The sequence below is a fragment of the Humulus lupulus genome, chromosome 9 (genome assembly GCF_963169125.1).
Source record: "Humulus lupulus chromosome 9, drHumLupu1.1, whole genome shotgun sequence".
Taxonomy (NCBI): Eukaryota; Viridiplantae; Streptophyta; class Magnoliopsida; order Rosales; family Cannabaceae; genus Humulus; species Humulus lupulus.
Window position 1 is genome coordinate 137,299,104 of NC_084801.1, and position 16,123 is coordinate 137,315,226.

General features: G+C 42.6%; 1 protein-coding gene across 1 annotated transcript; it reads right to left on the minus strand.

Annotated features, from left to right (window-relative positions):
- Positions 1 to 888: 888 nt before the first annotated feature.
- Positions 889 to 14,436, minus strand: LOC133800082 (uncharacterized). Its single transcript, XM_062238055.1, has 4 exons — positions 14,131 to 14,436; positions 13,795 to 14,035; positions 1,866 to 1,936; positions 889 to 1,398 (listed from the first exon to the last, which is right to left on the minus strand). The coding sequence occupies exons 1-4, from the start codon at positions 14,434 to 14,436 to the stop codon at positions 889 to 891; spliced, it is 1,128 nt and encodes a 375-aa protein (XP_062094039.1).
- Positions 14,437 to 16,123: the final 1,687 nt, after the last annotated feature.

The following is a 16,123-nucleotide window of genomic DNA, read 5'->3' on the forward strand; positions in this document are numbered from 1 at the left end:
AGCCATCTTCAACTGTACAGTCCCATACCTACACAGTCTTAGAATCATCACACTTGACCTTCCCCAGGCGGTGTGGGATTACACAGCTTACATGGCCTTTCCCCTTACGGATCACGGGATTTTGACTGTCACAATCACCCCCCGTTACGGGCCCAACGTCCCCGTCGGCCACACTTCTGGCTGGGTCAAGGCTCTGATACCATTTGTATCGCCCCACGTCACTATGGCTGCTTTCTGGAATGACAACTAGCCCTACAAACCAACATGAGTCTTTCCAGCGTGCTTTGTCCTCACTCGCACGCTTCTTGGGAAAACTTCCCAGGATGTCACCCATCTTGAGATTACTCCAGGTCAAGCACGCTTAACTTTGGAGTTCTCAAGTGATGGGCTACCGAAAAGAAGATGCATCTTGCTGATATACGTGGTACCCATCAATCCATTTAAGCCCTCTTCAACTATGTAGTCCCATACCTACACAGTCTTAGAATCATCACACTTGACCTTCCCCAGGCGGTGTGGGATTGCACAGCTTACCCGGTCTTTCCCCTTACGGATCACGGGATTTTGACTGTCACACTTAAGCACGACAATATTTGTATAGATAAACAAATATAAAAGAAAGCACTTTGTAGTATGCTCAAAATATTTCAAACTAGAAGTATGACATATGCTATCAAGGAAAAACAATAAAGGTAGATAACATGCATAAAGATTTCGAGAAAGAGATTTAAGCATAAAAAACTACCATTAAAATATAAATTGCCAAATAACTTAAACTTCGAGTTATAATTGTCTTTACCCCAAGGGCATCAAAAAGTATATTTATAGAGGAAATAAAAAACTGTGGGTCACAGCCCATGTATTGGCCTTCAAGGATTGGCTGCTCCGTCAATCACTGTCCCGGTTTTGCTCCGTGGCCTCCGCTGCTTCTTGAGCTTCGAGCCTGACCTCTTCCTCCTCCAGTCGAGCTTGAAATCTGTTGACATACTCGGTCTCCTTGATGGAAAGGAAGCTGGTGTCGAGGTCGGGATTGGTCGTCCAAATGCGATACATCACCATGTCAAAGGCATGGTCCTTTTTGGTCTTGAATTCATCAAGAAGATGAGCCTTCTCACTTTCTATGAATTCAAAATTCATCTTCTTGTCCTCTTCCAGCTTGGAATTCAACTCTTGGATCCTCTTGATCTCCGTCTCCTTGGCCTCCACCTCTCGCCTAATCATTTCTGGCTCCCGTTGAGTCGCCTCCATTCCGTGTTGAGCCGTTTCCTGCTCCTGCCGAGCCTTTTTAAGGTCGTCTTCAGCCCTGAGCTGTGCATCTCTAGCATCTTGGGCGTGCACCTTGCTCGTCGTAACCTCATGATTCAGGACATAATTGTATTGAAAAAAGGTTATAAGGGCCTGTAATTAAAAACTGATGTCAGAGATAAATAAATAAACAGTTGACAAGGAAACATGGAGCTTATCAATTCTTAAAGGATAACTTACTGAAGAAAGAAACTCTTCACTCTTGTCGAAAAGAGTGTTGGCACTCTAGCAAGTTGTCAAGAACTCCCACTGAGGAGCCTTTGGTCGCTGAGGTATTGGTCCATGCAAGTCAATGCATCAGAATCGAGCTGAACTCTGGGAGTACCGGCAGCATTTTCGACCACAAACTCAGGGACGTAGGTCAAAATAGTGAGTTTGCAGTCTCAAATTGGACAATGGGCAGCGAAAAGTTTCTTTGGTTAGCTCATAGGAGGAGGGGCCACAACTTCTGTAAGTGTTGGAAGATTGGTGACAAGGCCCAAGTCGGGTTGTTTCGAGACCGACCGGGGTAGCTTGGACTTTTTGGTGAGCTTATAAGGACGACCCCCCTTTGAGGACACCCAGTGGCATTTGTTTCCCCTGGATGCAACATGTTGGTTAAGGATGTTGTCAAGGTCCGGGTCCATCTTACCTAAAAAAGGGAAAAGCAAAACATCAAGAACTGATGAAATGTTACAATATATGATTGAGACTTCTAGGTGAAAGAAACCTAACTAGAAGATTTTGTCGATATTGAGCTAGAGTACTAGGAAATCTCTCTGTCTTCAAATGAGTCTAAAGGGGTTCCCTCTCTATAAGTGGGGGACATCCTCGATATGTCCCTATAATCATTGGTCCCATACTAGACAACTATCCCATCCAAAACTTCATTTAAACTATACATAGTTTGCTATTTCCCTAACCAACTATCGAACCTATGCACCTTAAGATCTACCCCCGACCACACCATAAAATTATTCCTGGGATCGTTAAAAAGAACTACAACATTTGGCTCTCATCTAAGAAGAGTGGGAGACCACTTGGACAGATCTAACATGACTTTACCTCCGTTGGATGAGCTAGGTGAGGCCACGTCCTGAGCTTCAGTTCTCAAGCATGGAGGCTCGGCTAAGCGAGGAATAAAGGTCTGAGAGTGTGAGCTCGAGGGTATCCTTTGGGAGGGAAGCTTGGCGGTTGGGATAGGGATGTCTTCCCATCTCCCAAACTTGTGAATTCTCGAGTCATCCATGGACTTGCCCTCACCAAGGACACTTCATAGTCAGAGCTTATCCTCATGAAGGAGGTAATTGAGGGACCACCGACCATGTGGGAGCTTAAGAATTGCTTCCATGTGGTCCCTCATGGCCTTTGTGGGCCATGGGTGGTGATAGTTTGTTGTATGAAAAGATTGAATGAGCGTTTCAAGCTCAAAACAAAAAAAGATAGCACAAATATCAAGGGAGCTTAAATGGCCATCATCGCATCAGTATCTCGCGTCTAGGATACCACTTCCCACCAAGTCTAGGCATCTTCCCATAACACATATGTAGCACAGATCACCCTATCATGACCTACCACCCTCATAAAGTCGAGGATGGAACCAATCATGCCCATCCATTGTTCAGCTCTAAATGGATCTAGGCCTCCCTCAAAAACTAGAGGGTAATATTCTTGAAATCTCTCATATAGTAATTCCCACCTATTCTCAACCTTAGGCTGAGCCAAAATTGGTGCCACTCCTGGCATAGAAAAGGAAGAGGTGTTCTCTAATAGAACCTACTCTTTTAAACACATGATCTCTTCCTCTTGCCTCTGTAATCTTGCTTGCATGTCTATAAACACCTGCAGCCAATTCTGAGGGGCAGGCGGAGGGCTCTGGCCCTGGCTATAACTTCCAACCTCAACATAAACACCATCGGGTCCCATTAACTGCCTTGGGTACATAACCTCTGAGCTCGTCTGCAGTCAATGACTTGACCTATTAAGCATAATGAGCACATCCAAAAACCTTCCAATGGGAAAACCAAACAACACCACATTCACATACCACTGTAGTGCTAAGATACATGCTTATAAAATTCATGCATCAATCAATAAGCCCTGCTCTTCCCAACAAAATTATCTTGCTCTCTACTCTAGCATGCAGATAAAGCATTCATATATCATCTGAGTAGGCAAGCACATAATCATATCAACAGTCAAGGGCCAGGCCCTATCAGAATATCTCATGCTTCCAAATAAGGCAGACAGATAAGGCATTTATATCCTATTTAAGAAGTTAAACACATAACCACATAAATAGTTACCAAACCCTGAGTGGAGCTTATCTTTAGTGATGAGTGTACATGCTCAGCTTGTCTACAGGAACCCTTAACCTTGGCATGCTCTGATACCAAGTTGTAACATCCTCCTAATCAAAGACAATTACACTGTGTATTTTAAAGAATGTTAGACTCGCTAAATGAGTCATTTGGCCATAACCATGTAACTAAACGTGATTAATGGTTTAGGGTTAAATTTTTTGGTCAAAAGGTGTTACACCCAAATTTTGAAATCATCATAAATGAGCCTCGAAATATTGGCTCGTAAAGTGTAATCTCAAAAATAACAAGTTAGGGTTCAACAATTGTATAAATTTGTATGATTCCTGACTTGTACTTATTAGTGATCGAGCAACAGTTCAGAAGGCTCGAGCTTAAGCATCAAGCTCGATGAACAAATCTTCTTCGATGCCTATGGGTGTTATTCAAGCTTAGTTGCAAGCTCGAAAATGTTAGTCTCTGAAGATTGAGCTTGATGAAATCATGGGATAAGAATGAGGCTGACTATAATAACAAGCTCAAAGAGTTGATCTATCTCGAAAATGTGTAAACCTTGCCTTCGAGCTCAGCAACGTATTTTATGTACGACAACTGTTAAGAAATCCCTATTCCCTAGGGATTTGTTATTGCCTGATATTAAATCCCAATTATCATGGGATATTATGTAATTAATGCATTTAATTATATTTATTTTATATTTGAATTGTAACTTCCCGAAATAAGGGAAAAATATTTTGTTAACCATTCTATAAATAGACTGGAGAATTTCATTTGTAGACACGCACAATTTGGTACTGAGAACACTCTGCTAAATTGCTTTGTAAAAGCTTTGAGAGAATACCACAAATCAGTAATATTGAATCGTGGACTAGGCAGATTTTAACTGTTGAACCACATAAAAATCCAATTGTTCTTCCTTATTTTCTGAAATCATTGTTTAGTGCTCTTCAGATTTAAGTTGATGAAAAATGGCGTCAATAGTTTGGTGGTTTCATTGAGAGAATTAAGCAAGTCGTTGGATTGTTTAGTCAGAAACCTCCTGAACTCCCAATGGGTGCCACGAAGAACCCCAGTGCAGGTGAGCAACCATTGCCCCAAATACCTGAGGAGAAAACTCATCACACTGAAGATTACCCACGCCAACCTGGGAAGCAGCTAATGACTAACCACGACCCAGATAAGGGGAGTGCTCCCTATAACTCAAAGGGACCGCCTGCTCCCAGGTCTGACGAGGACCTCTACTATAATCCAGAGAGGTATATTCCCATTGTTGAACTGGAGAATCGCCAATTGTGCCAACAATTGGCATAGGCTACAAGGCGCAATGAAGAATTGGGCAGACAAGCCGCTGAGGTCCAGGCATCACCCCTAAGGCCCAGAGGACGTCCCCGAGGGATCACGGCCACCAGGAGGGCTGAGCAAGGGGCCCAACCTCCATTGTACTTGGTTCAGGAAAGAATTAACCAGCTTGAAAGAGTGTTCAGGCTCCTTCAGGATGAAAGGAACAGGGACAGGGCTGGTGACACCGATGAGGAGCTCAAGCCTTTTGCTCCTCATATTTCCAACATGCCATTTCCTCAGGGGTTCAAGATACCCCACGTAGCTCCATTTGATGGGAACTCAGACCCATACAGCCATCTGAGCACATTTAATACAATCATGTGAGCCAGCAATGTTGGTTTTGAGCTCTGGTGTATGTTGTTCCCAACAACTCTGATAGGACCAGCAAAAAACTGGTTCGAAAAGTTTAGAAGACATTCGATCTCGTCTTGGGATCAGTTTGCAAAGGAATTTAAGAAACAGTTCAAGGCCATGGTAGGAGTTAGGCCCGAAGCCTCGACTTTAACCAATGTTAGACAACAGCAGGAAGAATTGTTGAAAAGTTACCTGGCAAGGTTTAATATAGAGGTGGCACAAGCTCGCAACATCGATGACAGTGGCCACCTTATGGTTGTAAGAGCTAGTATATTACCAAGGAGTCCCCTTTGGGATGATATGCAAAGAAAACCTATAAGGACAATAACCGAGTTCAATAAGAGGGCCTAGAGATTTGTCAATGTAGAAGAGGCAAGGTCATCATTAAAACTGACCCCTTAGCCCATAACTACAATGACAAATGTTAACTCAGCCTCGACCTCGGCTACCCCATCGACGTCAAGACCCCCCAGAGATAACCCTTCAAAAAGAAAGAAAAATGAAGGGAGTAACTCTGAGGCAGACGGAGGAAAATGAAGAAGGGAGACAAGTACTTCTCCATTTATACAGTTTATACCGAACTCACCGAACTCAATGAGATTCAGGAAAATATCTTCCTCGCTAATGAGAATCAGGTCCCATTTAGGCGACCTGGCCCAATATGGAATTAGAAGGTGAAGAGTGACTCCAATAAGTATTACAGATTCTACAGGGACGTCGGACATACCACTGATGAGTGTCGACAACTGAAAGAAGAGATCGAAGGCTTGATCTCGAGAGGATATTTCAGACAATATGTGAGAAACTGAAATACTAATCAAACCTCGACAAGATAAAGGGCAGCATCTGTGCAATCTGCCAGCAGAACAACAACTCCTAAGCATAAGATGATGATCAACCTCCCCCAATAGATGGGGAGGATGTGGTAACCATCTCTAGGGGACCGCATCTTGCCAGATCGAACAAAAATGCCCAGAAAAGATACGTAAATGAGCTCAAGACTGGAGACGGTTCTCCCTACAAGCCTGAACCATGAGCACCGAAGCAGAAAAGGGTTGAAACTCAACCCATCACTTTTATAGAAGAGGATGCATCACACGTCCAGTTTCCTCATAACAACCCCCTGGTCATCACACTTCAGCTCGAGAACAAAAGAGTGTGAAGAGTCTTGATAGATAATGGGAGCTCTTCTAATATTCTTTATAAAGCCACTATAGAAAGGATGGGACTCACACTTCGAGATTTGAAAGACTGTGCAACCACGTTGTACAGATTTTCAAGGGAAAGGATTGCCTGTACAGGATCCATCGAGCTCCCCGTAACCTTGGGAGACTCTCCAGTCTCGGTAACCAAGATGATGGAGTTTGTGGTGGTGGATACCCGATCAATCAACAACATATTGCTCGGGAGACCAGCCCTGATTAGGATGGGGGCAGTGTCGTCTGTTAGGCATTTGGCTATCAAGTTCCCGACGTCTAGTGTCATTGAGACGCTGAAGGGAGACCAGCTCGCGGCAAGGGAATGCTATAGCATTTCCATGAGACTCAACCCACAAAATGCTCATTCGGAGTATCCTCAGGTAAGTTTCTTGGGTTCATAGTGAATGCTCGGGGTATAGAGGCTAATTCAGACAAGATCAAAGCTTAATAGACATGCCCTCACCTCGAAAACATAAAGATGTCCAGAGCTTAACTAGACAAATGGTGACCTTAAGTTTATTTATTTCAAAATCTACAGACCGATGCCTTCCATTCTTTAATCTTTTAAGAAGGGGCAAAAAGTTTGAGTGGTCGGATGAGTGTGAACTCGCATTTCAGAATCTTAAGAAACACCTCGTCGAACCACTAATCTTGTCTAAACCTATCACAACCGAGCATGCCATTAATGGAGAATCTAGATACTACATCAGCAAAAGATTACTGGGGGAAGAATCTAGATACCCATTAATGGAGAAACTGGCTTTGTGCCTAATGCATGCATATCGAAAGCTTCGACCCTATTTCCAAGCACATCCTATTCATGTGTTAACTGACCAGCCTTTGAGGCAAGTATTATCTAAGCCTGAAGAATCTAGAAGACTGTTGAAATGGGTTGTCGAACTCGGACAGTTCGAGATTACCTATCATCCCAGAACAACGATCAAAGGACAGGCTTTGGCAGATTTCATTGTCGAATGCACAGGGATCTCCAACGAGGAACTCATAGCCTCAGCCCACGAGCTGTGGAGACTTTATGTCGATGGGTCCTCCAATGAAAATGGATCGAGGGCAGGGATCATTCTAATCACTCCAACGGGAAATCACTTCCACTCGGTGCTAAGGTTTGGCTTTGAGGCATCGAACAACGAAGCTGAATATGAGGCGTTATTAGCAGGACTCTGGATAGCCACCATGCTCAAAGCAAAGGCCATTCATTGCTATATTGACTCACAACTAGTTGTAACCAAGCCCTGGGTGAATATCAGGCTTCTAGTATAAAAATGGCGGCTTACCTGGAAAAAGTAAAAGCAGTATTTGGAGGGTTTGAGTTCTATGCTATAGAACCGGTTCCCCGAGAGAAAAATTCAAATGCAGATGCATTGGCCAGGCTAGCCATGACTAACGAAGTTGATACACTCAATTTGGTCCCAGTAGAATTTCTACCGACCCCGAGTATAAACGAGACTGATGAGGAAGATATAAACATGATTGACTCACAACCCACCTGGATGATCACAATAGTTGACTACCTCGAAACCGGAAGTCTCCCAGAAAATCGAAACGAGGCTAGGAAGCTTATGTACCAAATACCAAGATATACCACTTTGGAAGGAAAGTTGTACAGAAGGGGATACTCTATGCCATTACTCAGGTGTGTAACTCCTCTCGAGGCGAAATATATTTTGGAAGAAATTCATGAAGGATTTTGTGAAGATCACACCGAGGCACATCTTGTCAAAAAAGGTGATTAGGCAAGGGTACTTCTGGCCAACAGTCAAGGCAGACTCATTCGAGTATGTCAAACGCTGCGATAAATGTCAACGGTTCGCCTCGATACCACGAGCTCCACCCACTGAACTTACCATGATGAGCTCCCCATGGCCATTTGCGATATGGGGAATTGACCTTGTTGACACAGCTTTTCGCCAGCAGTGTATTAAGAAATAATAAAGTAGATTAGTGCTTAGTAATAAACCGTAATGAAAAATGAAATGAACGCACAAGAACACAAATCTATTACGTGGTCCAGTGGTTAAAATCCACCTAGTCTACGAGTCTATGTTATTGCTGTTTTTCTCTCTATTTTGGCAGAGTTTCAGTATTACAGAATAATGGTCACCCTCCCTGTCCTACATTCCCAGTATTTATAAGGGAATTCCATAGACAGGTTTGGGTAACTGCGTGAGTCAATCACACATATACATATTTATTACATTTAATACATATATTTCCCATTTATAATGGGATATGATTTGATCATACAATAAATGTTCTCTTATTATCTGGGACATTAAATATGACAGCCTGGTCATAAATAAACGCATAAAAGGACCCGAGTCTTTGGGGATACGCGGGTGTACAATATATCTGAATTACCACGAGCTGAATATCTCCTCCAAGCTCGTACTTCGACTGCCATTTGAATATTATGAGCTCGCGCTTCACAACCTTTGTGTCTGTAGCTCGGCATAAACTCAGGACACCTAATACCACACGTGCCCACATGAAACTAGAGTTGTCTTTGTTGATAATAAGCAGCTATCATCTCCTTGGTTATTTCTCCGTATATTTATTTGCCAGCTGTACCCAAACTGAGTGAATGAACTCAGGCTAAAATTAGGGTACAACATTTCCCCCCCAAGCTTCTTCTCGTTTATGATGTCGTCACATTCTGACCTACACAGTAGGGGCTTTTATAATTATGTTACACAAAACAACGCTTGTTGTAACGCCCTAAACTCCAGGGACCGTTACGGTGTGCATTTTAAACAGTGCTAAACTTACTAATCGAGTCATTTGGCCATAATCGTGTAACTAAGTATGATTAGCGATTTAGGGTTAAAAATTTTGGTTAAGATATAACGTTTCACTAAAACGTTTATTGTATACATTGGGATCCCAAAAATATAATTTAAAGGTTTATTACAACAAAATATTTACAACTAGCCAATCTAAGCGGGAAAATAGGGTTTAACCCTAGTTCCTCTTTCAACCCTCGGTCGTGGCGGTCGAGCAGCCGCATATGTACACACCATCACCTAAGCTCTCCAACTTAAGGATGGTTCAGCTTTCTTTTGCCTTTACCTGCACCACATAGCACCCGTGAGCTGAAGCCAAGCAAGAAAACTCAATATGCTCATGAACAGTAATAACATGTCATCAAATCATAATGTGCATGCCTAGCAATAATAGCCTTAATCACGCATGCAAATAAGTTCAAATAATGATGGGGGATTCATGATGAAGAATCCTGCCCTCCTGAATGGATTACTATCAAGTCAATCCTAATCATATGAGTGATTTAACACTTTATGTTTCCATTAACCATAATGAGTGACTGACGAGCAAGTCACTACGGGGCTCAGCACCCACAGCCATGTGACTGATGATCATTATAATCATACAGAGCTTATAGCCCTGAATAGATGAGTGAATATCACTTCGAGGTTCTGTTAAACCATAATGAGTGACTGACGAGCAAGTCACTATGGGGCTCAGCACCCACAGCCATGTGACGACACAGTGAGTGACTGATGGGTAGTCACTATGGGCTCAGCACCCATAGCCATGTGACAAAAAAGCCACCTGGGCCTTGTGGCCCTAGCTCTAATCAGATTAGTGACTGATCGATAAGTCACTACGGGCCCAGCACCCATAGCCATCTGACGAAGTAGTCACTTGGGTTCTCTGGCCCTGGCTCTAAGTGACTAGCCATAGGCTAGACAAGCGCTTTTAGTTTTCATTTAACTTGAGGTCGGTCCGGCATTAATGCTCATTTGAGTCATTCAATGCAAATGTCGATTAGATCTAATCTTTGTCGACTTGAGTTAAACACGCTAAGACCGTTCTTGACTTATTAGTCAATACCAGGTGACCAGTGCTCAGTACTACTGCCGAACTTGACTAGTGAGTCACAGCTTCACAGTTAATACTGACACCATTGCCAATTCTGACTATTTAGTCAGTGCCACGCACAAGTAAGCAATGCTACCAGGCATATATCATATGTCAAATATCCAAATGTAGGGCATTCAACATGCTTACTTAATAGTTGCTAGCATAATTATGATCATGCACAAACACAGAGACTCAAGCTCTGATCAATCTCATATTCAACATTCATGGGATGTGCATCACATGCATCACATACTAGGTGCAGTTTTCTTACCTTTGGTTCTAGCGAGAAATAACAAATGAACGACCCTTGAGAACGATCAATCCTTTAATTCCTTAGCGGTCACCTAGTCATAACCAAATACAATCTCCAATTATTGAAATCAACAATAAAAGTGTCTTAACCTGAACCTCACTCCCGAGACCCTGAATTGTACCCAAACGATGAGTAGATTTGATCCCGAGCCTTAGGAATTGAAACCCTGAGCCAAAAACCCTTAAAAACACCCAAAACAAGAATCTGAAGAAACAGGGTAGCACTGTAGCGCTACCCCCCTAGCGCCTCAGCGCTCTAGGCAGATCAGAACCCTCCTGGCTAGTGTTGTAGTGCTACAACTAGGCAGAAATTCCCTGGTTCTTCTCCCCTTCGACTCCACCATTTCCAGCCTGAACCAAAAGCTTCCAAACCTCATTTTAAGTCCCAATTGAACCCAAAAACCATCTACATATGTCCTAGGCATCACAACCCAAGTAACCCTAGCCAAAACTTCCATAAAATCTCAACTATCCAACTCAAAAACCAAACTGAAAAACCAAATGAAAACAAAGCAAGAACTAAGGTTTTAATGGCCAGAAACTCACCTCAATCTCAGCTTAGGACCTTCTTCAATGGTGGAACACAACCCTAGATTAGCAAAGTTTGGTTCCTCAAAAGAAGCTTCAAAATCCAAGGAGAAATAGAGAGGAAATGATGATCAGTTGAAGGAAGAGAAGGTGCTCTATTTTGGCAAGGTTTCTACAGCTTTCCCTAGTTATATTTATCCTTAGGGTGAAAAGACCTAAATGCCCTCATGCCTAAATAAAAGCCTTAATAGCCACCAAGGGCAAAACCATCCTTTCCAGCCTATCTCGTTAATCATATTTAACACCCTCAAATTTCCATTATTCTCAATATTCTCAAATGCTAATAAATCATATCCCATTACCCTTTAATTCCCGGTAATGTTCTAATCCTCAAATCACCCCGAGACTCACCCCGAGCCCCAAAAATAACCTCGTTATGACCAGATCGATAACTTGCATTCCATGATCGTCTCATGCCGAATGGCTTGAACAAATCCACATATAATGTGTTATTATTTATAATTCACCCACATGCATGAAAATACACAATTACGCCCTCAACGGGCCACATTACCAAAATGCCCTTATAATAAAATGCGCACCCATATGCATGCATTTATCATCATATAATAATATAATTCACATAAACATGCATATAATCATTTAATAATTTAATAAATCAATTATGGCCCTCTCGGCCTCCTAATCAAGGTCCTAAACCTTATTAGGAAATTTGGGGTATTACAGGTCGAGGCTGTGACCAAAACCCTAAAGGCGAGCCTGAAGAAGAGGTTAGACGAGGCCAAAGGATTGTGGCCCGAACAGCTCCCGCAAGTACTGTGGGCATACCAGACTTCTCACAAAACCTCCACGGGACATACTCTTTTTTCCTTAACTTTTGGAAGCGAGGTTGTCCTTCCAGTCGAAGCCATGGTAGCCACTCACAGGCAAAGGAGATTCAACCAAGAGTAGAATGAGGGACTACTTAACGCATCCCTCGATCTAATTGAAGAAAAACTAGAAGAGTCACAGTTACAGCTCGCCCATTATAAACAAAAAATCACTCGCTATTTTAATTCTAAAGTTAAGACGCGTAGATTTGGATTGGGTGACTTGGTTCTCCAAAGGGTATTTCTAGCAAATAGAGATCCCAAGGATGGTGTTTTAGGCATGAATTGGGAGGGACTATATCAAGTCATTGAGGTTTTGCGAGAAGGAACTTTCAAGATAGCTCTGCTGAATGGGGAAGAAGTCCCACGGACCTCGAACGCCCTACATTTGAAAAAATATTATCAGTAGCACCACCATCAATGTAAGGCTTATTTATAAAAGCCATTTTATTAAATAATAGGTGGATTATTAAATAATCTTTAAGATAGTTGAGTTCGTGCTCTAGTTTTGTAAAAGAAACGAAGAAAGTTTCTATAATCTGGTTACTTGGGGGGCATGTAACCCGAGATTGGAAAAATTAAGCTTGCTTGGTAAGTTGAAATCATTTAAAATCCTGGACGTAACCAGGTCCAAAACTTAGAGGCTTGGAAAATTTGATTATTCGACAACTTTTTAAGAGCTCGAGTTTTTAATAAACCTAGCGCGAAGTTGAAATCATTTAAAATCTTGGACGTAACCAGGTCTAAAACTTAGAGGCTTGGAAAAATTGATTATTCGAAAACTTTTTAAGAGCTTGAATTTTCAATGAACCTAGCGTGAACTAAGTTGAAATCATTTAAAATCCTGGACGTAACCAGGTCCGAAATTTATAAGTTGTGAAAATTGTTTAATATCAAAGGGCTTGTTAAAGCTCTAGTTATCAATAAACCTAACACGAACTAAGTTTAAATCATTTAAAACCCTAGACGCAACCAGGTCCGAAACTTGGAAAGTTGGGAAAATTGTTTAATATTAAGGGCTTGTTAAAGCTCGTGTTATCAATAAACCTAGCATGAACCAAGTTTAAATAAATTAAAAACCATGAATATAATCGGGTTCAAGGCCTGACTTTTAACATGTATGATACAAATCAACACACAAAACTTGGATATAACCAAGCTCGATAAATTCTATCCCGATCTAAACCTCGATTCCTAAAATCTCGAATGTACAAGTCTAAGGATTTGTAAACATGAGAGATAGTAAAGGAGAGATAAATGGATCAAAAAGTTAGATATATATTGAAATAAAGCAGGCAAATATCACGAGGAGGAAAACCTCGAACTGAGCCTAAAGGCAATTGTTTAAAAAAAATTGTTAAACAATTACAGATAAATACAAAAAAGCTATCATTGAGCTCCGACAGTTCGCACAGCCGAGGTGACCTCCTCGCCATCCCCCTCGGATGCTACGGAAGCCTCCCCAGTCTCTGATGGTTCTTGCAAAATCCAAGCCTTGAATTTTGCAAGGTACGGATCCCACAGCCCGGGTTCTATGAAAGAGAAGTTCTTATCCGAGTTGAAGGACCAACACTGGTATAGCATCTCTTTCATTGATGACAATGAGGCGGCCTTTTCTTTTTTGACTGCAGCCTCGGCCTCGAGCAGTTGTGCTTTGGCTTCATCAACCTCGGCCTGAAGTTGTGCAATTTGAGCCTAAAGGGGCAAACAATGCATTCTTTGCAGCTTGCTCGCTTTCCTGGGACGAGGCGAGAGTAGCCTTCGCATCATGCTCACTCTTTTGAGCAGCCACCAAGGTAGCTTTGGCAGCCTGCTCACCTTCTTGAGCAGCTGTCAGGGCAGTGTTGGCTGCATTTAGTTCGGCCCGGAGCTCATCACTTCTAGCCCTAGCCCGGGCTATGCTGCGATACTGGGCCAGGACATATTACAATATAACAAAACAAGTTAGAGATATACCCTTGATCACAATAAGAAGAAATATGTCACCAAGGAAGGATAACTTACAGTAAGGTTCATTCCCATAGCTAATTCCATGACATTCTCTGAGCTCCGCTCCTCGATGGTCCTTAGATCCCTCGAGCTGGCCCTATAGGCGTGCCCCACCATATGGCTTTCTGTCTCGCAAATGATACCCCGAAAAGCTTCAGAGATATTTTCCAGATCATGGGGATCTACTGGTATTTGAACGATCGGGGCTGAGATGATGGGGGCTAGAGGCTCAGCTTGTATTACTTGGGCTTGAGGAGGTGCAAATCGGGGAGGAGGAGGAGGAGGAGGAGAGGGAACCCTCCTAGTGGTAATAGAAGTCATCGAAGCTACTTCATGAGCCGAGCTTGTGCCTTTCCCCTTAGCAGGGGATTTCGAGGTGTTTCTCGCGGTAGGGGGGGTCTTCTTTGTAATCCTGGGCCTCTTCACCATGGGGCCCGAGCCGATCTTTCTCACTTGGAAAGAAATTCGGAGGTCAGGAGCTCCAGTTTGTTCCATCTCTTCGCCTGAAGAGAACAAAAAGGAGTTAGTTCACAAATAAAGTTGTCAAAAAACATTTACAAGGATAGAGAAAACAAAGATCCTACCCTCCGAGCTGGGGGAGGAGTCTATTATCACCAACACGGGTGTATAGGCATGACCTCCGGCCTTGGAATTAATGGAGGAGAGGGAGAGTCTACGTTTAATAACCTCAAGGCTAGATTCATCTACGTACTGTCTAAATCCAGGGGAAAATGCACCCTCGAGCAGAGAAGACTAGATCCTACGGTTGGTTTCATACTCCTAAAAATTGGCGGATCTAAAGTTTAAAGTGTTGTCAACAACAACTGTGCCCTTAGGGTAACTATGGTCATGCCATACCACTAGGTGGTCTACGCATTGGAGCATGGTTATATTACGATATGGGTTATGAGGATGACGATGGACGAGCTGATTTGGGTTAGATCGAACTAACCTAAAATTGGAAACATCCCTATCTAATTTCCTATAGGGGTATAGGTTACCTTGGCTGGAGGGGCCGGATGCTGCCCCTGACACAACTTGTTCTAAATCAGGTCCCCGGACAGCCTCGGGAGCCCACCTTTTCCTCACAAGAGGCACCTCAGGGTAATTTGGTGATTAGAACGTTGCTAGGAATTAAAGGGTAATGGGATATGAATTATTAGCATTTGAGAATAATGAGAATTGGAGTGTGTTAATTATAATTAACGAGATTGTCGAGAAATGACGGATTTTCCCTTGGAAGGCTTTGGGAGAGTTTTTAACCTTAGGGGCATAGTGGTCATTTGAGCCAAAATCTGTGATTTAGTCACCTTTTCAATTAGCTTAAGGTAACTTAGAAAAACAGAGCCTCTTCCTCTTTCTTCTCACGATCATCTTCCTTCTTCTTATTCCTTTGTTTTTTTTTTTAAAACTCCATTTGAGGATCCAAGCTAGGAGAGCAAGGCTTAAGGGCTTAGGACCTTGGTTCAACCATTGAAGAGGATCTAATTCAAGCTTGAGGTAAGAAATTCAGCCATGAAAATCTTTGGTTTATACCCTTTTTTCTATTAGTTTCAGCTAAGAATTTTGAAGTAGATAGTTGGGGATTCAATGAGGTTTTTGAGAAAGTTTTCTTGGGTTTTGATGAGGTTGAGGTATGGATGAAGTTTTGGGGTTAAATCATAGGTTTGGATGATGTTTGGGGTTGGTTTTGAAGCTTGGTTTTCAGGAGAAGTCGCAGGGGAGAAGACTAAAGTTTTTCTGGTCTGTCAGTGGCACCCCAGCGCTAGGCAGAGCAAGATTGGGGGTTCTCTCTGACTTGGTCAGTGCCGTAGCGCTAGTTCACTTTCCAGCAAACCTAATTTTAGGGTTTGGGATGACTTTGGGGGCTCGGGGGATGGTTCCACTACCCAGTTTGGGTGGTTTGGGAGTCCTGAGAGCACTGGATTGGTCTCGGGAGTGAGGTTTTAGATTATAAACCTGTTTATGATTTATTTTATTGATGGGATTCCATATTTGGTTATGACTA